The sequence below is a fragment of the Paramisgurnus dabryanus genome, chromosome 3 (assembly GCF_030506205.2).
Source record: "Paramisgurnus dabryanus chromosome 3, PD_genome_1.1, whole genome shotgun sequence".
Taxonomy (NCBI): domain Eukaryota; kingdom Metazoa; phylum Chordata; class Actinopteri; order Cypriniformes; family Cobitidae; genus Paramisgurnus; species Paramisgurnus dabryanus.
Window position 1 is genome coordinate 32226388 of NC_133339.1, and position 27039 is coordinate 32253426.

Below are 27039 nucleotides of genomic sequence, written 5' to 3' on the forward strand. Positions count from 1 at the left end.
CATTTAAGACAAAAGCTATTACAGAATGATGTTCCTAAATGCATTATCTTATCTTAACTGCAGATAGGAAAGTGGTATTACAGAAGCATCCTAACTTGACAAAACATCCTAAAAACTGTCTTAACTTTTAGGGTAACCTCACAGGTGTCCTAACTTAAAACTAAAATCTATGGGGTATTGTGAATAGGAAGATCTGATAAGCCAAACCCAACAATGCAGAAAAGCCGAAGGACTGATTGACTCCATGCAACGCCGCATTGCTTCAATAATTCAGGAAAAAGGAGCCCCAACTAAGTATTGAGTGCTGTAGATGCTTATACTTTTCATTTGGCAAAGATTTCAAAAAATTATTTATTTGTTTTGTCTTAAGTAATATTCTAATCTCTGAGATACTGAATTTGGGATTTTCCTTAGTTGACAGTAATTATCATCAAAATTAAAAGAAATAAACATTTGAAATAAATGAGTCTGTGTAATGAATGAATATAATATACAAGTTTCCCTTTTTGAATGGAATTAGTGAAATAAATCAAATTTTTGATGATATTCTAATTATATGACCAGCACCAGAATACATTTCTTTGATATCACGTCAAAAGGACAATAAAAAAATTGCATAAAGAAAGTATAGGTAGTGACTATATGTCCAAAGTATGTCTTGGAAAAAAAATACACCTCACACATTTATATTGAAATCCATAAAAACAGTTTGTTTTATTTTACATCTTACAAAACAAACTCATGGGCTCACAGTACATAGACTTCCATAGGGTGCACAATTCATACCAATGTACAAAGATGTAGAAAAAGATGAAAAAGTGGTGGCTAGTATCATAAAAGGGCCAAGGCACTTTCAACAAAAGAATCAATAAAAAGCAAAGCGATAACTTTATCCAAACAACCGAAAATTAAAGATACGTATAAAAAAAGGGCAAACAGCGCTGTGGGTTTGACTAACCAACATTAAAAATACAGTACTGAGAAGACTTTGCTGAGGAGAAGAGCTCAACTGGTCTGTTCGCAAGTCCCAGATAAAAATCTGCATGGGTATTACAAATGCACCAAGTGTTTGCACCAGACTGAGCAAAATGAACTGCAATCCATTCAAGTTTAAAATGTGATTATCCTATATATCTGGATAGTCAGACAGGCCACTGATTTGGTTCTGTAAAAAAACATGGCCCAGAGAATTGTTATGCATTTAAAAGTCATCACTATTGTCCATCCCGGTTACAGCAAGGCCTCATTGCTTACCGTACTTGGACACGCCCTCACATCACAAACACAGTGCTGATTGGTTGGCTGTGATGTATTCCCCTGCTCAAATTCTGTTGCAAACACTACATGTACGCTTCAGAGGCCTAACCTTGCACCTTCTTCAATGAAGCACAACCCAGATTTAAACGTTTCATAGTATTGTGATGAACTGAACGAGATCTTGAAAGAAGAGAGAAATGAAGAAGAGAGGAGAAATTCAGACGTCAACAGAATCCACCCTGAGCCCATTCCTATTATTTCAGAAGACAGACAATATGACAATCAGATATAGATTTAATAGTTACAGATTTATCAATCCTTATCAAATCAATTTTGACTGCCATTACATATAAATTCTTTATGACTTAAAACTAATATAGAATATGAAATGGTAACAGTAATTTCAGCCTTGAAAATATCAATATATTAAATCATATATCCAATGTATTTAGTCTCTGAACCTATATGACCTAAACACCCATAACCCAAAGTCAAAAAATAAATAACTAAAATTATACCTAAACCTGAACTTCCGAATTAATCTCTCGTTCATTTTTAGTGCAAATATTACAGAGATCAATGTATAGATTGGAAAGGGCACAGGCTCAGAAGTATCAAGAATGATTGAAAACATCTGTATCATGCTTGACTCTCACTCCTTCCACCTTCTCTCTATCTCTCTTCTCTTTCTTTTTCTAGGAGTTGACACCGTTTTCAACTCTCTTATTAGTCTGTTCACATTTCTTTGCTCTCTTCCATTTCCCCCTCATCTTTAGTTCCCTTTTGCTGGTCTTTTCTCACTCTGTCTTCTTTCTCTCTCCATCTTCCTCTCCGTTCATGACTTCACATTTTGCGGATCACCAGCACAGTGGTGAGAACTCCAGCCAGGAAGACCCCGATGGTCTGCCATGTGGGGGTCCCGAAGTAAGAGCGAATTCCCTCCTGAGGGAGAAAAGGATATGTTTGAGATTGAGAGAGAGAACAAATTTTTTACATTTTTTTTAGAAAAGAATGCCACAAATAGTTTAGACCAAATTTACACAATGTTTCAAGCTAAACAGGAAACGATGACGTTTGGAGTCCTGACTATGAAGGACAAAAAATTACTTAGGTGTAAATAAATTAATAAATACATAAATAAATAATTATTTAAATGCAGAAATAAAGTGTAAATAAAAAAATAAATCTATATATATATATTTTACTAATTTCATTTAAGGGGACATTTCACAAGACTTTTTTAAGATCTTAAATAAATATTTAGTGTCCCCAGAGCACGTATGTCAAGTTTTTGCTCAAAATACCATACAGATAATTTATTATTTAATAGCTTTTTTGGGTATGTCCTTTAACATGCAAATGAGCTGATCTCTGCACTAAATGGCAGTGTCATGGTTGTATAGAGCAGATTAAGGGGCATATTATCCCCTTCTGACATCACAAGGGGAGCCAAATTTCAATTACCTATTTTTTCACATGTTTGTAGAGAATGGTTTACCAAAACTAAGTTATTGGGTTGATCTTTATCACATTTTCTAAGTTGACAGAAACACTGGGGACCCAATTATATCACTTAAACATGGAAAAAGTCTGATTTTCATGACATGTCCCCTTTAACTAATTTCTATATTTATTTATGCATTATTTATTTACACTTAAGTAATTTTTCGTCCTCCATACCCGACAATGCATGCTTTTGAAAGTGGTTTTCAAAGTGCAGGTTTTTGGAACACCGTTATCATCTCTGTGTGAACTACAAAAACAAGAATCTGTGAAAACGACAGTGACGTCGAGCGCATGCATTTGACATGTTCAGTCTATAGACAGGCGCGATAACTTCACAACTATAACAACAATGGCGGCTGTGTTTTTGCTACATTATCAACACATTTATATTACACTTTATCTCCAACTAAATTTTACCACTTTGAAGCCATCATCGTTGTGTAAACGTATCCTTAGTTTTATTTGCAGAGTAACAGATTTTTTTTTATAAAAATACAGATTTTATCTTTAAAAAATATCTGTTTTCTAAACCATTCTGCTGATATAGGCATGTGGGTGAGGAAAATAATATTAGCCAATCATACTATACACTAACAATCCAACCAAATTCCAATATCTAATACAGTTTTGGCACATAACTACCTGTTTAAATTGTGTTTAATTCAGAAACACACCACAATAGGTACATTTGTTGTTGTTTATCTTGTCGTTATAAATATAAGTAAGCAAAATATGTGTGCATGTCTAATGCAAATTATCGTAGTACTAGATTACTAGATTAGACGTTAAGGACCGGTTTACATTTATGCATTTTCTCCAAAGTGACTTACAGTGCATTACAAAGTATACAAGGTATTTTTATCAGTTTGCGTGTTCGCTGGGTTTGAACCCATGACGTTATGCGCTGCTAACGCAATGCTACACAGGTTTGTGTGAGGAAGTAGCTTACCCATCCACCCTGTTCCCTGATCCAGTTAATCACATGTTCCTGAATGTAGGACATGGTCCAGCTGATGATGGTTCTGATGATTTCAGGAATCTTTGTTGAAATGGCCTGTGAAAAAAGAAAGAATGTTAAATATGTCAAATAAATACAACCCATTGCAACAATATGAGCTCGTGTGCACCTTTACCTTGATGACAAGCCGACATGCAAAGTAAAAAAGTGCCACCACCCTTCCCCAGTTAAACTTTCCATCAGAGAAAATCTCAAGGGCCACTTTAACGAAGACGTCTTTAGTAGGCTGAAGAGCAGAGTCGTTCAACATCCTAACACAAAACGACAAAGGCGATGCAAATCATTGAGTTGCATCACACTGCCATCCGGTGGGCATTTCTAAACACAGCAGGAGAAACCAATCCTGCAATGTTAGCAGCAATCCCTTTCCATTTAAGCCCTACTGCTGTCTTACCTTTGCAGCTGCACATTTCCATCTAACTCATCACCAATCTGCTGCAAACACTGAGCAAGGCGTTTATGGCTGGGGTCACACAACTCCACCGCACCTAACTGACTTCGGGTTACCTCAGCATCGCAGTCTCCATGGCGACGAACCCGTTCATAGATGAAACTGGGAGAGAGGGATGAGATGACCAAGGCAATGAAGAACAACAAGGGAACGTAAAAATAACATGGGAAATGAGAATCAGATATAAATAGACACTCACTTGTTAAGAAGTGCAGCTCCCAGGTCCAACATCTGGTCAATGCCATTGCCACTGCCTTCAAGGAAATAGAAATAATAAAAAAAATGATAATGTGTGGATAAGGATAATGAATGTGCCTATAGCTCAAGTAGTAAAGCATTGCCTTTGCAACACAAGGGTTGTGGGTACTCAAAAATAAAGGAGAGGAGTGAGATTTTACTTCCTCAAACATTATTACACAGAGTGTGATCATGTTTGTAGGGCTACATAAAAAACAAAAGTAAAAAATCTCAATACAACAGTGAGTATATTTTCCAACATTGATTTTGAAAGAACAGTTGTGGCAGAAGTGACTAAGCAGTAAGCAGTGTATGTATAATTTAGTACACATTCGGTTTCAGTTTCCTAAAGGGGTCATGACATTAGGAATCAGTTTTGCCTTTAACTATAGACATATAACAGGTCTTGGTATTAATAATACATTTAGCAGGTTTCATAGTTCAAAAACCTTCTTTATCAATAACGAAAGCATTTATGTAATTGCTCTCCCGAAATGAAAAATGTCTGGATTAGTGACATACATATAAATATATTAATTTTCATATGACCTGCATGCTCCAGGTCTGGAGCCTCCCCCTTTTCAGCTCCAGAAAAAGACACAGCACATCATTGTATCGTTAGCTCCGCCCACTGGCGTTCAGTGACTGAACTTTAGGCAAAGCAGCAATTCAAAAAAATGAAGGAATAGTTGTTTACAATCATCATAGGATTGTAATAACAGAATTAGATTGCAATTACAAATATTGTGCTGTTGCTGGCTGTGGAAAACAAGGATCTTTGCAGGGCTTCTGAAGGATCCCGACGTCAGAGAGAAATGGATTGTTTATTTTTTTAACAGATGTACCATTATATTGGTGCCGCTGTAGATGTACCTACTGTTTTGGACTAAACGAGAATCCTGCAAAGGGTAAGTAATGCATTTCATTACAAAAACTATTTTGCAATCGGTATTGATCCATTTATCCGTGAGTTTGGAATTACATCGCGAAGGACAGAAGCAGGAGATCTAACAACAAGGGCTGTCACAATGATTAAATAATCGTCTCATCGCGATTGTTTGACCTCATCGTGATGATTTCAGATCACCGCAATGATTGCACATATCTCTGAAAACACAAGGGGGAGCCACAGCGCATGTATAAACGAGACAGTATCAGATTACTTTTAAATATGTGTTATGTGTATTAATATTTACTGCCAGGTAAACCTTGTAAAATATTTAATTTAAATAATCACAACAATGTGTAAAAATTATTTCATAAACAAAGAAAAAAATGGAATGTCAAAGCAATAAAATATTCAAATAATCGTCATAATCACCAAAGCCCTAAAACAGGCAATTAATTGCCATAATCGCCACAATTTATTAGGCAATTAACCGTCAGCCAAATTTCATAATCGTGACAGCCCTACTAACAACCCTATATATTAGAGCCCGACCGATATATCGGCAGGCCGATATTAGGCATTTTCCAAACTATCAGTATCAGCATTCATAATGGCCGATAAATGAATATTAAAAAAAAAAAAAAAATACGGACAAAACAGCCTTCATTAGATTTCTTCACCGTTGGTGTTTTTGACAGAGCGCTCTGAACCAGTAGCTGCTGGTGGGGTCCAGATTTAGCTGTCTAGCCACTGTCTAAGTCAAGTGATCAGGAATTTATATTGTGCTGTTGTTGTTATTTATCAGAACTTAACAGAATTTGTCTCCAGTCCTATTCAAAGTTATATTTATGAACCAAGTCTTTTAAAACTGGTAACTTTGATTTGGTTGTTGTTGTGTTTTTGTTCAAAGGCCTTTATGTTTCATATCTGAAGTTTGTATTTTTATACATTTTATTTATCAGAACTTTAATATATTTTGATGTTCCTCTGTTCTGTTGTGACATTTAAAGAAACAAGTTTCTTTTTAAAATGCATTATCATATTATTTTAGTTAAAACTCATAAATAACTACAAATAACTAATGTTAGGGAAATCTGTTAATGTTTTGTTGCGCTTTTCTGAAAAAAAAAGTAATAATTCGCCCGATATATCGGAATATCGGATTTAAAAAACAAACAAACATTTGTATCGGTATCGCCCGTCAAAATCCTTTATCGGTCAGGCTCTACTATATATACACATGAGAGCATGTGTTTGAAACACGGTGGTACCGTACTGTATTGTAGAGGTCTTCACAGGTCAAATTAGACCCGAAAACCCAAGGCCCAACACGAGCGGGTTCGGGTATAAAGCCACATTCAGACAGCCAGCTGTGTGTCGCCCGTCTCTTTCAATGAGGTATTTCTAAATCTGCTTGTCATAAACAAATGAGTACCATCCATGCCAGTAACTGACGAGAGAAGGATGACGTGAACTCCACTGCTTCGTTCTCATTGGAAGTCGCTACCGAAATTCGCTCGACATTTGCATAAAGTTAAACTTTTCTTAACTTTCTTGCGTCGCTGGACACGCCCATACGGTCGCCAACGGTCACCCAGTTTCCATTTAAATGAATGAGATTGCGTCGCTCTGCTAATGCTGGTCGCTGTCTGTCTGAATGGGGCGTAAAAGTTTGTGTGTGCCTCGGACACGGGTCGGGTATAATAATAGCAGCACTAAATGAATGTGTTTTTGCGTAAAAGGACCCGAGATGACCCAAACTATTTTGTGTGTGTGAATTTAGTCCTTTTCCTGAATTTAGCATTATTTAGGGTGCAGTTCTCTATTTAAAAGAGTAAAAATGTTGCGGTGTTTGTACAATAGCTGAGAACGATATGTCTGTGTTCAAAAGTGATTCATTTATATGCTTCCTTTGGTGGTAAAAACGTTAAGCCTGTGCTATGGCCCAGCCATCGCATTCGATTTGTCTTACAGCACTAATTCAGAGGATGAAAAACATGGTGGAAACGGTCATAAATGACTGAAATTTGTATGTTTTCCAGCAATAAATTTGAGTAATATATTAAGTACAGCTCAGAGAACATAAAAAAATATAATAAAAAGAAACATGTCATGACCCCTTTAAGTTGACGCAAAGAAACTAATATGCATGAGCTGTCATATCAGAACAAAAAAAATTGACTACTCTTAGATTCAACGTTCGAACACCAAAATAAACAAAAGTTAAGACTTAAAAATACCTTGAAAATACTAAACCAGTACATGACACAGATATCTATATAACACAGTACATACATGCTATATCACTTAGGCAATATTTTCACCAAAGCTGTGTTGTGTATGTATGACACACTGAAATGACATCTAGGTAGGTAGACAGCTCACTAGGTTTTAGGTTATCCAGTGATCCTAAATCATTTGGGTGTAAAAATATAAATTCTGTTTGCTGTGTAATGAGAAAAATCTATTTTAAGATCATGGATAGATATCCACGGAATGTGTGTTTCCTACATCCGTCGTTACTGAAACGATGATGTCACCTCTTCTAGAAATCAACAACATCGCGGTATCGAGCATGTGAACGGAGGATGTCTCATACCCGAGATAACCGCCTAGTTAGACAGCATATGTGGGCATCACATGAGAGTTCTTAACGAAATCACTGTTCGGAACGAAAGTATGATGTTACAATTTAACGTTAGTCAGAAATGCACATTTAGTACCAAAATAAGCTGTCTATACTGGCAGCCCATTCGTTTAAAGGACACCGCTAGAAAAATAAAGATTTGTACTGTTTGTTTATTTCGCGTTCGTGATTGTTAAAGAAACGCGCCTGTGGGCGGCTTATCTGCCGGTGATCGGTATATGTACGGACATGTTTCGTGTTGTGACAGTGGACGTTAGTAAGCAAGCTCCCAGTTTACGTGATTAACAAACACATCCATCAAAAAAGCCGGCCCAGACATCTGTTAGGACACATGTTGCGACTACTAAAACCACCACAAATCATTATTTGAACATAAAAGCAACACTTACCCGTATCGCCTCCACCCGATAGCGCTGCCATATTAGCAATAAGTGAGAACGCTTCCCTCTGACGTAGTTGAACGCAGGAAGGAAGTCATCAAGAGCAATGCTGGATAGTTCAAATAACAATAATATTCATACACGTTTTATATAAAAAAAGAAACAATTGCATAGTTTTTTTGATTAATATATATATGTCGATTTTTACAAAAAGCGTGTTCAAATCGTTATTAGGTTTACCGATACTGACTGTTTACATTATACATTCGAGTGTTGCTGACATATTATATTTGGTGTGTCCGACTTCATGCGGCGCTGCGCAGACCGATCAATGACATCAAGTACCGCGAGAGCAATTCGACAGCTGTGCTCATAGGACCATTCTCGCGGTATTTCGATGTCATATGCGGAGTGTTCTGCCCAGCCTTAAGAAAGGTATTTGAAGGAATGTACAAACATAATAATTTAATACTAGTGTTTTTACAATTCGCCGTACAAATAAATCAAATAACAATCAAAACACATTCTTGGTTTATTAATAACATGTCTGGCTATTTGATTTGCCTGATCAACTCTAAGTAAATCTCATGCAAGACAAAGGGACATTTAAAAAAAATACAAAACAAAGAGGTTTACATTAAAATAAAGTAAATAAGGGTATTTTGTAACATACGTTTAACCTACGTTTTAATGAATTATAAGTGTTTTAGCCATAAACTGTAAAAAATAGGTTTTAGCTGAAATCGTGACAAGTTTTGCTCAGCCCCGCCCACACCTTTCCGTCATATCCGTGAGAAACCTCTCTTCCGTCTGTCTCGCGCATGTGTAGTCCTCTTTACGACTCGGCTTGCGAAGATGGCGGACACGCAGGTACGTAAGCTCGAGCAGCGTGGTTATGAAAACGTGTCTGAATTTACGTTTAACTTGGGCGCAAAGCAACAAATATCGGTAGATTACATAAAAGAAAGATATTGTCTAGAAAACCGTGCCTTAATGGATCATATTCAGGACTACAATACGTGCTTTTTATCCACGGCGGGTGGGTGGAAAGCATTGTTGAGCGGAAACTCGAGCGGCCTTGTCGATGTGACCAAGAATATGTGAAGTAAACATTTTAATGACTCTTAATGTTAGTGTGATTATGTATGTTACATGATTTTATTGTTTACATGATGCGTAGACATGCATAAAACGGCTGTATTAAGTCCGCTAAATCTAGTTGATTGATTTGAGTGAAAAACTAAATTATGCAACATAATCCAGCACATGGGTGTTTTTTTTCTTGCTTAAGGAAACTAAACCAAACGTTAAAAATTAACTTGCCTATTAAATCAGTTGTCATGATGTGTGTATACATGATATACATAAATTGCTTGCTTGTGTTTTGAACCCAGTCATTTTTAACATTTTTAGATGTTCTGTTTCAGAACGAGAGGTCTTATCAGAAACAGCCCACCATCTTCCAGAACAAAAAGCGGGTTCTGGTTGGTGAAGGAAGTGGCAAAGAGAAGCTCCCACGTTATCACAAAAACATTGGTTTGGGCTTCAAAACCCCCAGAGAGGTGAGATTTTCTCCATGCAAGCTTACCTTTTTTTGCAGATGATGTCTTTTCTCACGATGGTCTTCCTAAACTCATTGAGGACACTGCCTTAAGGCAATGCTGATGCAATTTAAAATGACTATTGATGTAACCTCATTATGATTCAAATGACTAAATTTCTTATTCTTTACTTCCTCAGGCTATTGAAGGCACTTACATTGATAAGAAATGCCCCTTTACTGGCAATGTGTCCATCAGAGGCCGGATTCTTTCCGGTGAGTGTCTACATTTTCTTTTTAGGCTCTTTTACAGTGTTGGGGTGCAAATGATGCTTTATCTCACGATGGTCTTCTGAACCTTGGGTTGTGAGGACAGTGCCAAATGGCTTTACTGATGCTTCCCATTTTGTTTTTGTGTTATGTAGATGTGATCAAGACTGTTTAATTTCCCATTGAAACAGTTTACACATAGTATTTTGGCCAGCGGTTTGTGATTTATTGCTAAATTTTGTAAAATTTTCCAGGTGTGGTGACCAAGATGAAGATGCAGAGGACCATCGTCATCAGGCGGGATTACTTGCATTACATTCGCAAGTACAACCGTTTTGAGAAGAGGCATAAGAATATGTCTGTTCACCTCTCTCCATGCTTCAGGTAAAACATTTTGTGATGTGAGTTAAGAACCAAAATAGACATGCTTTAAATAAGCAATAAGCTGCAGATGATGTTTTTTCTCACGATGGTCTTCCAAGTCTGTCTGACTCTGACGACAATGCCTTATGGCATCACTGATGCAGTAGTAAATGTTGAGATTAGGACACAATTTGCTTTGGAATAGCTTGAAGTAATAAAGCTTTTTGTTTGTTTCTTAAGTCACTAATGTTCTGTCCTTTTCTTTAGGGACGTGACTGTCGGTGACATCGTTACTGTTGGAGAATGCCGACCTCTTAGCAAGACAGTGAGGTTCAATGTCCTGAAGGTCACCAAAGCAGCTGGTGCCAAGAAGCAGTTCCAGAAGTTCTAGATCTGTTGTTTTAACAATATGGCTCCTTGGTATTGTTTGTGAAAAAATAAAAACATGTTCTTTAAAAAACGATCAATGGTTTCTCAGCTGTTCAGTCAATCAATGGTTTTAATGTGTTTGACACAAGCAATCTACTTAAAGTGTCCTCAGCACTTTTATTGTAAACATGTTTATCTCATCTCAACATGACAATAAGAACCTTGGTGATTAAAGTGTTGTCAAGAAGATTCTGACTGTGCCTAGCAATACTAGTGAAATTTAAGGGGTAGTACTATGCGAAATGTTACTTAACATTACTGCACTATTGACTATTTGTCTGAAAACCATTAAAGGGGAGATCTCATGAAAATCTGATTTTTTTATGTTTAGGTGCTGTAATTGGGTCCCAGTGCTTCTGTCAACCTAGAAAATATGAAAAAGATCAACCCAGTAACTTAGTTTTGGTAAACTGTTCTCTGAAAGCATAAGAACAAAATGGGTCATCAAAATTTGGTTCCCCTTGTGATGATAATACCGCCCCTTAATTTGCACTATCCAATCACGGCACTGCAATTTAGTGCAAAGATCAGCTCATTTGCATTAAAAGGACACACCCAAAAACAGCACATTTTTGCTCACACCTACAAAATGGTAATTTTATCATGTTATATTATCTATGTAATATTTTGAGCTTAAACTTCACATATGCACTCTGGGGGTAAAAGTCTTGTAAAATGTCCCTAGTATACCTAGTATGATTAAATGTGTAACAAGTTGTAGCCCCTTTAACAGTCTGTCTTTTGTATTAATATTATGTAAATGATCCTACACATACTCCAGAATACAAAGCCTGGTTTTACGTGGCTAAATTAATATAGAAGCTATTTAGCAAAGCATGTGGTACAACATTATTCATCTTAATTCTCATTAACGTGAGAAGGATTCCAGTACAATTTAATATTGGTTAAAGAAAACTTCAGAGTTTATACATTAAAGAGATAGTTTGCCCAAAATTGAAAATTCTGTCATTTAATCACCCTTGTGTAGTTAAAAGCCCCTATAATTTGTATTGATTTGCTGAACACAAGAAGATATTTTTTAATGAATCAGAAAACAGAAGCACCATTGGCTTTCATAGCAAGAAAAGTTAATGGGGGGTTTCCCGGGCAGGGATTAGCTTAAACCAGGACTAGGCCTTAGTTTAATTGGAAAATATAACTAGTATTAACAAACATGCCTTGCTAAAAACATTACTTGTGTGCATTTAGATGCAAAACAAAGGGCACTGATGTATTTTTAGATATGTAAGTGCAAGTTTAACAAACCAAAAAAACTCCAAGGCACTCCCTTAAAAAAGTAAAAAGCCTTTATTGATATGGCTTGGTCATAATAAACCTAATTAAAAAAATATCAGTGCAAGTTGCTTTCAGTTTGCACAGCACTTACATTTATTTTTGTCTACGACTACTCTAATCCCTGTCCAGGAAACCGCCCCACTCCAATAGAAGTTAATGGTGCTCAAAAACGGTTTGGATACAAACATTGCTCAAAATATCTTTGTGTTCAGCAAAATAAAAATAAATGAATACATGTATGTAACAACATGAGGGTCAGTGAAGTTAATGATGACAGAATTTTCATTTCTGAAAAAATATGACATAAATATAACAAACTAAAGTAGCTAGTTAAAAAAAGGTTAAAAAAAATCATAAACTAAGTATTCATACTAAAAAAAATGAAGTGAACGTTTTAAGCTTTGTAAGAAACATTAACCGTAAATAGTTGAATATTACCTCTGCACTGGGAGTTTCCAACAGATGGCGCTACTGTACTGGCGCTAAACACGCCCTAAAATACACGTCACGAGGATACGTCACGTACGCCGTCTGTGTTTGAACGTGGCGGCGCTAGAAGATGTAAAAAATACGTTTCAGTAAAGCATTTTTTGTTTGTTTGTTTTTATGTAAACATATCTAATGATACCAAGATTTTGAACGTGTTGTATTCACCAGCAACGCATGCTTAAAGCGTTGTTCCTCTGCATTCATGATTAACAGATCAGACATGACAGCAGCGGTAAGACTATTAGCCTGAAACATGCTATTGAAAACACTTTTTTCTATTCAAAACAATTTAGTGATTTAACAGTTTTACACGTGCTGTCTTAGAATGATGGCCATTCAAACCAATAATTGCTGTTTTTGTGTTGTTCACGGTTTGCCACAGGCTTGTAATCAGTGGACGGGCTTGTTCAATGTTGGAGAAGAGTTTGATGATGAGGTAACCACTGTGTACATCTTTCTTCTAGGTTTTGTACAGCACGTAGTTAAAAAAAATCTATATTACAAACAAAGTCGTTGTTACGTTTACCTAGAATACATTTCTCATACGTCTTATCGATTAATGCCACGGTTTTTTATGTGTATCATCATTTAATTCATTTTTTTGAACTTTCGCTTATAGATAGGATGATGACATCCAATGATAAACTTAATTTTGACTCCTTGTGCACTTTTTTGTTGTTTTCTTTTCCTTGATTTTTTTATTCACCGGTAGGATTTGCTTGAAGCTGATTGGTCGTGTGCATCAGAATCCACATCTGAATCCTTAAAAGTATCAGCCGAAAAAAACACCCATGTTCAGAAAAACACTGCTAGTTCATCATCTACACCTGCGGGAAGGACACCAGGATCTCTCCGTTCCCCAGCATGTGGCCCTGCAAAGATTTTAAGCAACCTCTCCATCCCTGTCCATCATTCGCTATCATCCTCAATTCCTTCTCTTCGCGCTCCAGCATCATCTTTGCAGCCCTCTTCAATAATAAACCCTCCACCCCCAGCATCTCACCGTGTCCCGCAGAGTGAGCTTCCAGCTCAGGATGACTTTGATGACTGGGATGTGGATCTGGACGAATTGGATGAAAGCATTCCTCAAATGGTGTCTCAGCCACAGAAGAATATTGCACCACACTCGGCATCAGACAGCATTTCCCCTGCTAAACGAATGAGACCGTCAACATCTAGTGGAGCACAGGTGTCCTCTCACATCAGCTTCTGCTCTAATACCTCAATGTCAGCAGTAGCACGGCCCTCAGTCAACATTTCATCCACCTTGCAAGTGCCCACTCATCTGTCTACCCCAATTCAGAATCGGACTCACACGCGGGGGCCAGTGACACCAGTCTCGCAGTTTCCCAGACCTGTGACTCCAAAACCCCCAGTTGTGTCGTCTCAAAGGTGGGCCGGTCCTTCAACACCAAGGACCCCATTGCAGCCCAGGGGATCTCTCTTCCACTCTGTGTCTTCCACTCCTGATCCCTCCCCTACACTTACACCTCGACCCCTCAATACGCCCGTTATGACCAATCACCTGGTTCATCTGATGTCTGCAGCCAATAAGACACCTCAGAGACCACAGAGCACTGGGATGCGATCCAAAGCACGTCGCTTTCCTGGTCCAGCAGGGGCACTGCCACAACAGGTAAAAGACAACCACTAACCTCATTAAGGTGTTATGCTGCGTTCACACCAAATGCGAATAGAGCGTCTGGCGCAAATAATATCAATGTTATGTCAATGTAAAGATGTGTTTATGCACATCTGGAGGTTTCGTGGCATGAATGAGGCGTTTAGTGTGGTGCGGTAGACACGAATTCGCCTCATTCGCGCATCCAGTTTAACCAATCAGGAGCCTGCTGTAGCGGTAGGCCCGCCCGGAGTCACTCCTTGCCTCTCCCGCAAGAAGCATATTTCACCTCGGACTGGAATCAATTTAACTTCAAACGCGAATTTGACGCTCCAATCACATTTGGTGTGAACGCAGCATTACTTCACAGAAAAATGCCAGTTCTCTTATAATTCACCAGTTTTACCAATTTTACAATTTACTTCATGCCATCCAAGTGATGTCAATAATTACATTTTATTTAATGTTTTCTGAAATTAAACATTATATTTTTGAGAAAAAAACTATGAATATTTTGATATTAATTGTGAATAAATTATGGAATAATTTTTATTTTCCTGAAAACTATTTAAAAAAACTATTTCTTATTCATTGATGTGTATTAATATATCCTTCTATTAAAGGGAATTGTCATGGTTTTGCACAGTGAACACGAATTGTTCCTGATATATTTATGTTAAATCATGTGATACTTTTATTGTCACAGGTTAGTGGGCGGAGTCTTGACGACATCGTTGTGTCAGTTCCTCAGACACCCGCGCATGGAGCTGTTGCTCGTTCACGAAGTGAGGTAGATAATCGCGTGATCGGTCATATTCAGCCCTAATGTGTAACTTAATGGCCATAATTGGGTGATTCTCGCGAAATTAGACTTATGAGGTGTCATGAAACATTTTGATAAGAAAAGTAAATGCTGTCAAAATAAGCAGCATACAGTTACAAACATCTCTTCACGTACTATTTTGCACATGATTTCAAATGACATCATACAAACCAATTTTGTTGTTTTTTCCACATTTAAGGGGAAAATTTTCATTGTGTCCATGACTGGATTTGGGTTTTTTGACATTGAAATATTTATAATTAAAAAAATCTAAAAAATAAAAAGCTTCAGTGCATGTTATACTATAAACATTTACAGTAAATAAACATGTGGTATTTGGTGATGATTGGTAAATGTAGAGACAATAATAAGGAATATAAATGTGTCCAAGACCAATTTTCTCATCCTCCGCAATAATGTTCAATCATTGTTTAAGTCCTCAAGGAACTAACATTTAAAAAAAAAAATTGTTGGAAGGGACATAATTGACTGTGACACTCAAGATGGCTACCAGGTAAGCAGTTCTTATTTTTCCTTTCCAGATAAAAGTTTACATTTTGTTTGTCATAGTACCTAGACTACTTTTTAGTTCTCATTACCAAAACATGAGTTTGTAAATGCATATATTTAATGTTATATCATGTTGCGGTAATGATAATTTTGGATAATGATAATCTAAAAAAATGTAAAGGATTTTATAGGAAAAAATGTTTAATCCTCTAAAAATAATGGTTATAGTAAATTCAGACCTTAAAAAAATTGACTTTTTTTTTTTAAATCTGATCCAGACACCTTCTTAATCTGGATTTTGTGAGAATCACCCAATTGTGCATTTTAACATGTGTTTATATGCCACATTTAATATTTTGTCAATGCTCCTAGACGTACAGACACAGAATCTCACACTAATGGGTGTCCATTTTATCTCAACAGGGTTCGAGTTCTCAAGGGAGTGAGGAGGAGGAATTCAGCAGGGGTCCGTGGGCAGTGATGAAGGCTGAAATGGGATTGGACGAGAAGAACCCTTCATGCTTCCTGCACTCCTACAGTGTTGTCATGGTGCTCCGCAAGGTGAGCTGATTAGGATTTTGGAGCCTGCTGTGTATTCAAATGGGCTTGTCTGGGCGTTTGTGGGGTTTGGAATAGCAAATAGATATTTTATCTGTTAAGCCAGGTCTGGAAATAAATACGTGGATTGTTTTATTTGTGCCGGGAAGTCCAGGACTGTAATCAGGACTAATGAAGACCCTCGGCTTTCTTAATGACTAACACAAACATAATCACAATTGTCATCAGTCACCTTAAAGTGATTATGAATGTCATTTTAATGTGTTTTGCCCAGTGTGTCATAACTGTTCTCTGCTAATGGTACATGTGTGTTAAATATTCATTAGGCTGACAAATGCTGATTAGATTTTTACTTGATTCATTACCAGTGGCCTTGAGGCTGTTCTGTATCTTTTTTTATTTTAATCTTTTGATTTATCTGGTACTTTTTATGGGACTTGTTTCTCCCTCGCTTCTCTCTGCAGGCTGCTCTCAGGCAGCTGGCTAAGAATAAAGTCCCTAACATGGCTGTCGTCTTGAAGAGTATCACACATACACATGCAGATGCAAAGGCCGTCTTCAGAGACCACACAGGTACCTCTTAAAATTATTCTTTTATGTATACTTCTGGTGATATGTGCTTGTTTGTCACCCCTTCAACTAATCTTATTGTGGGATACCGCTGGAGTTCCAATGTATTCTGGGCACATATTGGCTTGTGAAAACCCAGATAAAGTCATGTTTTTATTTAATTATTATACATATTTGTGTAGAACATTCTGTTCTGTGAAAATATAACCTTGATATCTTGAATAATGGGGAAGGTCATGTCAAAGATTAAAATCAATGTAAATTCAATCAGTAAAATCAAATTTTGATGTTCCTTGTGGGGACATTTCACAAGATTTTTTTTAAAGATGTAAAATAAATCTTTGGTGTCCCCAGAGTACGTATGTAAAGTTCTAGCTTAAAATACCATATAGATAATTTTTATATATGTTTACTTTGTAGGTGTGAGCAAAAATGTGCCGTTTTTCGATGTGTCCTTTAAAATGCAAACGAGCTGATCTCTCTACTAAATGGTAGTGCCGTGGTTGCATAGTGCAGATTAAGGGGTGGTATTATTATTATCCCCTTATGACATCACAAGGGGAACCAAATTTCAATGACCTATTTTTTCACATGCTTGCAGAGAATGGTTTACCAAAACTTAGTTACTGGGTTGTTCTTCACATTTTCTAGGTTGATAGTAGCCCTGGGGACCCAATTATAGCACTTAAACATGAAAAAGTCAGATTTTCATGATATGTCCCCTTTAATATATTATGAGATTTTAGCCTGGATTTCACAGACAGGGTCACAAGTTCTAAAACATTGCAGATTTCTGCCCTCGTGTTACAGATGACCATATCAACACAGCCACTCACACAACCTTTGCTCTGAACTTAAAAATCAGGCAATCGTTGAACGGGTTGGTTTTGGTCTGATTGCACTCGCATTGCACTTGTTATCGAAAAGCCTGTTTTCAAGTATTTTTTTTTTTTAAAGCTTCATCTGTTATTTTTTCACTCTGAAGGTGAGATGCAGGGCACAGTTCATCGTCGCCTTGTGGAAGACAGACAGGGCGATCTCAAGACAGGAGCTGTGTTATTACTAAAACAAGTAACTCCCTTTAATGCTTCAAAACTGTATACAATAACTTATAGTATATTTGAAGAGTTTGGTTTCAAAATACGATAAACGACATTTAAAAAAAATTGGTTACTGCCAAAATCAGTATTTTATCAGGTCAGTATTAAAAGGTAAAATTCTTAATTAATATCCGCCGTGTTATTCTGTCATCTTTTCTTATTTTTTCCCAAACAGCGATAAACGCCAGTCCTCCTTTTCTGCAGAATGCAATAAATCTGCTCAACAAATCACAGCGCACCATTCCACGCATTGTAAACAACAATGGCGGCGCGGAATACACACTGAATCCTAGGTTCCTCATCTACTTTGTACTTCGTGATCAACAAACAAATAAAAACAAAATAGTAATTTTGATGGGATTGATAAACCTGTGGTGGTTTTCTTTGGCGGGGAAGAAACTAAAGCCAACAAAATTGAATAATTTACAAAAGAGGGACTCGGGGGAAGGAAAAATGTTGCTTGTTCTCCCAACAGCATAAAGCTTCTGTCATGCTAACACATTGACCCCAGCGGATCTTATGAAAACTTTCCATTATTAAAACTTTTTTTATTATTTTAAAAAGTCATTGAAAATCGAGCAGGACTAAAACATTTTACCGCTGATCGCTGTCAAAAAAGTTCAGTGACGACATCCCAATTATAACAGCAGCAATGACAGAGATCTTAATATGACAAGGTAAGTGTTTTGATTAATCGGAATCAGAAAGAGGTTTTACTGCCAGTTATGTTTGCACAAATCAGGAATTTGTTTTTGTGTCACAGCTTCCAGTGGACAGAGACAACAACGACACACAGATAAAGATAAAAATATGAATAGAAATAAAATAATAAATGTTTTAAATAAAATAAATTAATGTTTATTTTTTTAATCAGTGTATATCACTAGTCAACTAAATGAATAAATGATGGTAAAGATGAATGCACATTTATATATTAATTTAATAGATTTATTGCATTTTGCAGAAAAAATAATTAGTTTTTATATTAAATCTTTAAAAATCAAACGATGGATTTGAATTTTTTATGTTATTATAACCTAAAGATGCTATGTGAAATTTTGTAACAGAAAATAGTGGTTTTCATTTCGTCACTTTATTAAAATTTATTACACGGCTCTCTGGAATGCTTGATTCTGATTGGTCAGTTAAGACATTTGCAGGTTCGTTCTTTCCAAATAATAACCGCTCCAAAGTAATAACGCATAGCCGGTACTACTTGTACGATTAAAATCGCTCCGCGCCAATTAAGATTACTGTTTGGTGCCATCTTGTGACAAACACTGGACAACCACAACATTTTGACATTAATTTTAACATGTACGGAAAAAATAAACATTTAAACAGTGGATAGAAGAACGAACAATGACAAGACACAGAGAGCTTACTGAGACTGAACTTGACAAAATAGAGCATGACAGCTACGAAGCCAACACACAAAAATACAGAATGGGCATTTAAACTTCTCAAAGACTGGCTAAAAGAGAAAAAATAGAGACAGACAAGTATGAAGCAGAGGATCTTAATAAGGTATTACGATCATTTTATGCATCTGTGCAAAGTTTCGCGGAAGGATAAAAATGTTAATTTAAAACAATTATGCCAATAAAATGTTTCAAATTCATATTCATTTCCGGTTTTTTTCTTATGTGGCAAGTAGCCGTGTAATAAGCGGGATAATGTAGAGGCAGCCGGTAGTTATCGGGAAATAAGCCCCTTCAGTGTGATACAAGACCCTCTGCCCCGCGTCGGGTCCTGATCACACTGTCGGGGCTTATTTCCCGATAACTACCGGCTGCCTCTACATTATCCCTTACATAAAATATAAAAAGTTATATTGCGTTTTGGACCAAACTCTTCATTTAAAGGTACAATTCACCCAAAAAAGAGAATTCTGTCATCATTTACTTACCTAAGTCTGTCTGATTTTGTTTATTTGGTGCAAAAGAAGATATTTTAATAAATGATGATAAGCACACAGTTGACAATACACATTGAATTTCATAGTATTTGTTTTTCCTACAATGGATGGCAGCTGTGTTAAAAGTTACCATCAGAATAAAGAAACCCATACAGGTTTAGGAGAACATGAGGTTGGGTAAATGATGACAGAATTTTCATTTTTGTTTGAACTATTAATTTAGTTACTGTTACTATTAGTGTGCATGTATGTAGGTTTGTGCCAGGGGCTTTTCCTTAGTGTAGTTTTATCCTAGTTTTGGGAACCAGCTTTTACATTTTCCCCACTATTCTCCATTTCCTGTCATCTCTCATTGTTTGCACCATTTTCAAAGGTGGGCGTGTTTTCACCATCACATCGAAATCACTACCTGAACGTCACACCCAATAACCTTCTCAAGATTTACCCGCCCGATGGAGTCCTACGCAACTCCCAGATATCCCATCCTCCCCTGGTAAGTCACCTAATTTTGATCTTCAGTGTATTTATTTGCTTTGATGTAATTGCCTTTTAATTCACCTAACATGGTGGTCTTTAGCAGAATGTTTTGTCTGTTACAGAAATAGATGCTGTGAGGAGATTCTCACCTTCCAAAATGTTCCTCAGTTTTGTAGTTGTGTCTTATTAGTGTTAATTTTGCCTCTGCTGTGGTTTATGCACACAGGAGCTTGTGTCGCAGTGCGAACCCGAAAAGACTGCAGGAGGTCCGGTCTCTCGGATGGAGCTCCACTTTGATGATGATGATGATGAGGAGGAGGAGGAGGAGGAGGAGGGTGAAAACACTGTTGTGTTAAGGAGGGCTGCTGCTGGTTCAGATCATACTACAGCTGTCTCTAATGAGACCTGCCAAGCACCTACAGGCTCTGGGCCAACCGAGGACATATCATGGGAAACAGGTGTGTTTGTGAGTGAGTGCATATGTTAAAGTATTGTCTTACAACTGTATCATTAACAATGGATTCAATTGATTTCAATCTTTAACATGTTCTTACTTAGTCAGTATTAAAGATATCAAGATTATATTTCACAAAATGTTCACCAGCAGCCATTTTACCCTGTAGCCCAATACAGCTTGCCCACTGAAGCTAAGCAGGGTTGAGCCTGGTCAGTACTTGGATGGGAGACCACCTGGGAAAGCCAGGTTGCTGCTGGTAGAGGTGTTAGTGAGACCAGCAGGGGGTGCTCACCCTGTGGTCTGTGTCGGTCCTAACACCCCAGTATAGTGACGGGGACACTATACTGTCAAAAAGCACGTCTTTTGGATGAGACGTTAAACCGAGGTCCTGACTCTCTGTGGTCGTTAAAAATCCCAGGATGTCATTTGAAAAAGAGTAGGGGTGTGCCCCGGCATCCTGGCCAAAAAAATGCCTCTGTCTCCTCTCCACTAATAAGCTGGTGTGTGGAGGGCGTTCTGGTGCAATACGGCTACCGTCGCATCATCCAGGTGGATGCTGCACATTTGGTGGTGGTTGAGGAGATTCCCCCATTCATATGTAAAGCGCTTAGAGGTCTGCAGAAAAGCGCTATATGAAAGTAATGAATTATTATTATTATTATTATTTACATTACATAGACCTCCTGCAGTCCTACATCACACAGCCTAAACTCCGCGCTTGTACACTGCATTGGTATTGATAGTGGTTGAGCAATAATTAACCAGACAATTAACCAGACAATTTACATCTTACTATTTCAATATGTTGTATAAGTGTTTTATGTTTAATAGTAACCCTAAAATGACATGAAAGAGTTTAAAATGTGTAAAATAACTGGGCTGATGCACGTTAAAAGGCATTATAGCATTCTGTTATGTTTTATCATTTAAATTTATTAGGTTTTGGATGTACATATCTATATATTTTGAATTAAAGTGCGCAGTGAACTCTGTTGCCATGAAACTCCTGCTGGCACCATTCATTTCATATTCGCTCCGAGGCTTCCCTTGCCTGCTAGTATGGTGACTTAAACAGAATGGGTCACGAGACGTCCGGACCTCTATAGGATTAATTTGTTTAAAAATCACTAAATCACATTAAAGATGGGTTTTCACAGACTGTGTCACACATACTCTACCGATCAAAAGTTTTGAAACACTTGACTGAAATGTTAACTATGATCTTAAAAATCATTTAATCTAAAGGTGCTTGAAATTTCTTTTGTAGACAGAATTATACCTGTGCCAAACAGATTAATTTCTGTTATTAGAAAACTAAAATTGTATTTTAAATATTATTTAGTTAGACTGAATATTGAAGGGAAAGCAGCCATTCTCCTTTGTTATTCTTTAAAATGTATCCTAAGGTGAAAGAAGCTTCTTGATAAAAGTTTTGATTATATTTTTGATACTTTTAGTCACCAACATTATTCCCACAGTTACATTTGTGGAAAAAATATATAAATAAGGAAGTGGTCCAAAATGTTTGACTGGTATTGTATGTACTTTCAAACATTGGATAGTAAGCCGCCAATTAGATGAAAGAGAAAATTTAACTTAAATTTTGCTGATTTCTCTCACCAAAACTAGATTGTGTTTGTGGTTCAAATATTAATCTGTTTGTGTGTCAATGTCTCTTTTAAGATGATCTTGATGAGCTGCTCGGAGAGTTACCTGTGGAGTCGTATGATGGACAACTTTGAACACAATGTCACTTTATGTACAAAGTTTAGTATTAGACCATGTCGGATATTAATGCATACCGTGATCAAACACAACATATGAAAACAACAACACCCATTAAACAAACAATACATTACTTTTGTTCATGTTTTCTGTAACCGTTGTAAATATGTATATAATCACTTGTCTCATGCATAAATTGATGCAATAAATACACAATGAGACCTGTAAATGTGTGCTTTCCTCTTGAGTGGTTCTTTGTCTCGCTGATGAAAGCGACCTGCTTTTGTAGCTGATATTAAGCGAGTCGAAAAACAACACGTCTCTGTACCGATCAATGTTCATTTTATGCTAATATGAACTGCTAATCTGATATGTTCAATTTTTTCTGATGCATGCTTTGTTTATACATTTAAATCAGCCATTAAGAGGGAAATTTGCCAGCTGGATTCACCCTTAAAAGAACTGAATGGCATAACAAGTCATTTTTGATGTGCATGCCATAATGGGTTTTGTTCCTGCTGTTTAACAGCTTCAGTGGTTTACTGGAAGACTTCAGGAGTGGTTAATATGACTTTATCTCTTCACCCCTTCTTTTAATTTCGTATTTGTACCTGTCTCGATTAATTTTAATATTTTATAAATTGCTCTGTACTAACGCTTTCTTGATCTTGCTGTCACAACAGTATGTCACTGAGTGCATGATTGATTTAGTGCATTTACCATTTATAGGTAAGTTTTATTTATCTCAAGTTATTATATAGTCGTGAAAGTGTGATTATTTATTCAGGCTTTCTTGACGTATTTAATCAATTCATTATGATACAGACTCTAGACAATATGTTATCTGTCCTCTCTTGATAGGTGAGCTCAAAGTTGGAAATCATTTAGAAATGTGTTGACAAATTGCAAAGCAGAATATAGCATTTGTTTCTGATTTGCAATCTTGCACATAATGCTGAGATATGAACTCTTAAAATATAAAAATGTAAGGCAGCACAAACATTTACTTTTGAAAAATCTTTTTACAGTGTTTCTGGCCTTGTGTGCCTTTTTAATCCTGTTGTTGTGCTTATTTAGCAGCCTAAATGGATAACTGAGCGACTTCTGAGCTCAGAAAAAAATGGGTAGAAATCTGTCAGCATGTCTCTTGTTACAAGGAGAATAAATGTGTAAGGGTTCATCCAGGGCCCAGAGGATGAGTAATCCACTTTTAAACTTTGCTCATTACTAAAGCTGTTGGGCATGGGATCTTGCCTTAGTTGCTTCATTAACTCATTACTGATCAAATAAATGTATGAAGTTAATGCACCAAGTTGCTTTGGAGTCTGCAAAATGCATACATGTAAATGTCTTTAATTTCTCCCATGGGTCATGAACCTACTTTTAAGAAGTATGCTGTATGTTTTTTTTTTTTTTAGTAAAAATATTTGTTCACTCATCTGGTAAGAAGGATTGTTGATGTGTGTCGCTGCGGTCAGGTGAATCACCACAGTGATTTCCTCTAGGGCATTGCTTTTTAACCAGCAGACCTCAAAAAGCCTCCAAATGGGTCTAGAGATGGCTTAAAATGATTTAAATAAGACAAAACAAGCATTAATGAAAAATCAGAATTTTAAATTATAAAAAGATCTTGCCAAGTATTTTTATGGGTAGAAATTGGGAGCGGGGGGCTTTAGATATTGTTGAGGACCACTGGTAACAGGTTGCCCGCCAAAGGACATTCTATTAATAGCCTCAATTTTTTTAAGTTTGGCTTCTTTTATGCATGTTAACATTTTGAACACTGATGAAACATATCAACAAGTTAAAAAAAAAAGTTTGAGTAGACTATATCAAAAAAGGTAGCCCCCCCAATGTTTTATCCATGGTATATACCATATGGTAGTCCTGGATCACAAAAAGGTTGGAAACTTTGTGGAAACCCCTGTTGTAGAACTTGGGTCTTGGTGGCATTACTAGGGGTCCTCCAAATATTGTAAAAAAAACCCCATACATACATGCATATACAGTACTGTGCAAAAGTCTTAGGCTATCATGATACCATTAGATTTGTTGTTTTTGCAATTGTATAGTGAGTGATCATATATAATTATTTCTCAGTCTCTTTATTAGAATACAACCAAAAAATACAGGAAATGTGTATGTAGTATTAAAAACAGTATAAAAGTATAAGCTGAAGTGTCAAGTATTTAGGGTAAACTCCCCTTCCACTTGAGCAATAGCAGGCAGCTGCAGGATCTCTTAAACCTAAATGAAATTAAATCCTAATTTCTAATTCTAATCGAATGACTTCAGGACTTGAGGTTTCCTCAAAAAAAGCTCAAGATGTGTTTCGTGCCAAGAGGTCACACTAAATACTGACTGATGCCTGAAGAAGACTTATTTTTTATTTTGTGTACATATTTCCTGTATTTTCTGTTTGTATCTTAATAAAGATAGTGAAAAATAAATATGGACATTAAAACTTTGCTAAAACAACAAAGCTGGTGGTCTAAACTTTTGCATAGTTAAATATACATGGTAAACCTAAAATACTATATAGTACAGTATGTGATAATGTAACTTTTATAACATAACACATTATGTAAATCCGGCCTTAATTTGATTAGAACTCCGTTTTAGACAATAAAGAGGCTTGAAATCTAACCGGTTGTGGTCCACTGCTGTAGATGGTGATATAAGCATCTGCAGGGCGCTAGGGGGCGACATAAGCACTAATGATCAGACACCTATTTGAAGCCCATTTACTGAGTCATTATTACTGTGTCTAATATGCTTCTGCTAGACCTTAGCACCAGTCCTTAAGGGCATTACTTCACAAATTCCATTCTGTCCTTTCTCTACAAGACTTTGTAAATTGCCTCAAGTAATTAATGGACACTTGAACGCAAGCCAGATTTAATCAGTATACGGTCTGGTGTCAGTTTCAAAAGGCATTTATTGTTATATATCAAGTCACTTAAATGATCAATTGCCCAAGTGTTCCGCATCGATTGGATTGCCTTCAACAACCGATCCTCCATCTCAACCGAGTCTCCAAAAATCTGTCATTTTGTGGTACTTATTATGGTTTGCTCGATGAGTTGTGAATTTATAGTTTTTAGATTAAACCAAAAGAAGAGTTGTGGTTAATCTGCTGGTTTAAATCATTATTCTATTAGGCCGGATCTGTTCTACTGCTTATATAGTAATGGTGCTTCAGGTCGTGAGCCGCCTGAGATATAAGTATCACTGCCTGCTGTCACAGTAATTCCTCCATAGAAAATTCTGGAAGTTTGATAAACTTGTTGAGATTATTTTAATGATACGATGCAAGAACATACAAAGTCCCACTTAGTATAAATCAGGTGTGCCTCACAAGTCTTGAAAAGTGAAACCTCTCTTTGATCGCCCCCTGGTGGCTGGCTGCAGTACAAGTCATAAATCCCGCCCTCTCAATTCAAACGAATGAGACTCTGCTCTCTATATAAAAAAGTTTACACTTCCAATAAAAGTTTCCGAAAATTGTTTTTTTTCCAGGTAGTTGATATATCACGCTGATATATGTTCAAGTGTTCATTTTTGTGATAAGTTTAATTTTAGCTAGATATTTGATGCTATAGAAACGGGGCGTGTCGTTATGATTGACGTGGTTGAATTGGACGCACGCGAGCGTTTGGGCGGAAGATTGATACGTGATAATGATATCAACTACCTGAAAGGACCAATTTTTGGAAACTTTTATTGGAAGTGTAAATATTTTTTTTATTTAGAGCAGAGTCACATTCGCTTGAATTGAGAGGACAGGATTTATGACCTCAACAGACGATTCCTACTGCGCATGCCTTGGCTCCAAACTGACGTTTATTCTTAACTTAGCGGCGACCATGGGCGGACATTTGGAGGGAGGCGACTTGGTGTCGTCCATCTTTTTTACAGTCTATGGTGACAATGTTGTCTTATTCAGCTATTTTGTCCTATAAGCTATATTTGAATTAGCTGTTATGCATTTAAAGCAATAGTTTACACCCCCAAAAAAGAAATTCTGCCATCATTTTCTCAACCACAGTGTTTATCGTTTATTACAGTCTGCCATTTCATATATCATATAAACTGTAGCCACAGTTGTTGACCCAGGGGTTAAATGTGAAGGATAATGTCAATGTCTCTTTTTTTTAGGTATTTTCTCTTAGGTCAGGCCTCTGTGTGTGTGTGTTACATTGCCCTTTACTCTTTCCAATGGTTTTGGGTGAGCTTGTGTCATTACGGTCTGTCATCACTTCAGAATAAAGTTCCTGCCCTGCCTTTTGATCTATCTGTGTGCCTATTCCACCTAGAGTCAAAGCTGTGTGTGTGTGGACTGTACACTCATTTTGTGTAAATATGTTTGCAGGGGTTCACAAATTACCTCTGCTCGTTCTCTCTCTCCGTTCTTTACATCTGCGTACCCTGGGCCAAAAATGATGAGAAAATCAGGGGACTGGAATGGGGGAATGACAGACTGTGGACGACTGATGAGAGAAATGATA

General features: G+C 36.9%; 3 protein-coding genes and 3 non-coding genes across 7 annotated transcripts; 5 read left to right on the forward strand and 1 right to left on the reverse strand.

Annotated features, from left to right (window-relative positions):
• Window positions 1-683: 683 nt before the first annotated feature.
• baxa (BCL2 associated X, apoptosis regulator a) lies at window positions 684-8486 on the reverse strand. Of its 2 annotated transcripts, none has more exons than XM_065270048.1 (6): window positions 8395-8486; window positions 4432-4486; window positions 4176-4334; window positions 3897-4032; window positions 3713-3817; window positions 684-2199 (listed from the first exon to the last, which is right to left on the reverse strand). In XM_065270048.1, the coding sequence occupies exons 1-6, from the start codon at window positions 8423-8425 to the stop codon at window positions 2101-2103; spliced, it is 585 nt and encodes a 194-aa protein (XP_065126120.1). In that variant the 5' UTR covers window positions 8426-8486; the 3' UTR covers window positions 684-2100. The 2 variants fall into 2 exon arrangements, with proteins under 2 accessions (XP_065126120.1, XP_073670114.1); XM_073814013.1 differs by lacking the exon at window positions 8395-8486 and adding an exon at window positions 5019-5102.
• Window positions 8487-9172: 686 nt separating this feature from the next.
• rps11 (ribosomal protein S11) lies at window positions 9173-11021 on the forward strand. The gene is made up of 5 exons (XM_065270040.1): window positions 9173-9255; window positions 9813-9947; window positions 10126-10201; window positions 10450-10579; window positions 10826-11021. Exons 1-5 carry the CDS (start codon window positions 9241-9243, stop codon window positions 10947-10949), a joined length of 480 nt encoding a protein of 159 aa, XP_065126112.1. The 5' UTR covers window positions 9173-9240; the 3' UTR covers window positions 10950-11021.
• Window positions 9981-10059, forward strand: LOC135771200 (small nucleolar RNA SNORD35). Its single transcript, XR_010542859.1, has one exon. It is a non-coding gene; the product is annotated as a small nucleolar RNA SNORD35 (small nucleolar RNA).
• On the forward strand, window positions 10247-10329 carry LOC135771203 (small nucleolar RNA SNORD35). Its single transcript, XR_010542860.1, has one exon. It is a non-coding gene; the product is annotated as a small nucleolar RNA SNORD35 (small nucleolar RNA).
• Window positions 10642-10726, forward strand: LOC135771197 (small nucleolar RNA SNORD35). The gene has a single exon (XR_010542858.1). It is a non-coding gene; the product is annotated as a small nucleolar RNA SNORD35 (small nucleolar RNA).
• Window positions 11022-12077: 1056 nt separating the features above from the next.
• hrob (homologous recombination factor with OB-fold) lies at window positions 12078-22747 on the forward strand. Its single transcript, XM_065255500.2, has 10 exons — window positions 12078-13004; window positions 13155-13208; window positions 13485-14408; window positions 15100-15183; window positions 16150-16287; window positions 16749-16857; window positions 17840-17925; window positions 20246-20365; window positions 20576-20807; window positions 22490-22747. Exons 1-10 carry the CDS (start codon window positions 12975-12977, stop codon window positions 22546-22548), a joined length of 1836 nt encoding a protein of 611 aa, XP_065111572.2. The 5' UTR covers window positions 12078-12974; the 3' UTR covers window positions 22549-22747.
• The last annotated feature ends 4292 nt before the right edge of the window (window positions 22748-27039 follow it).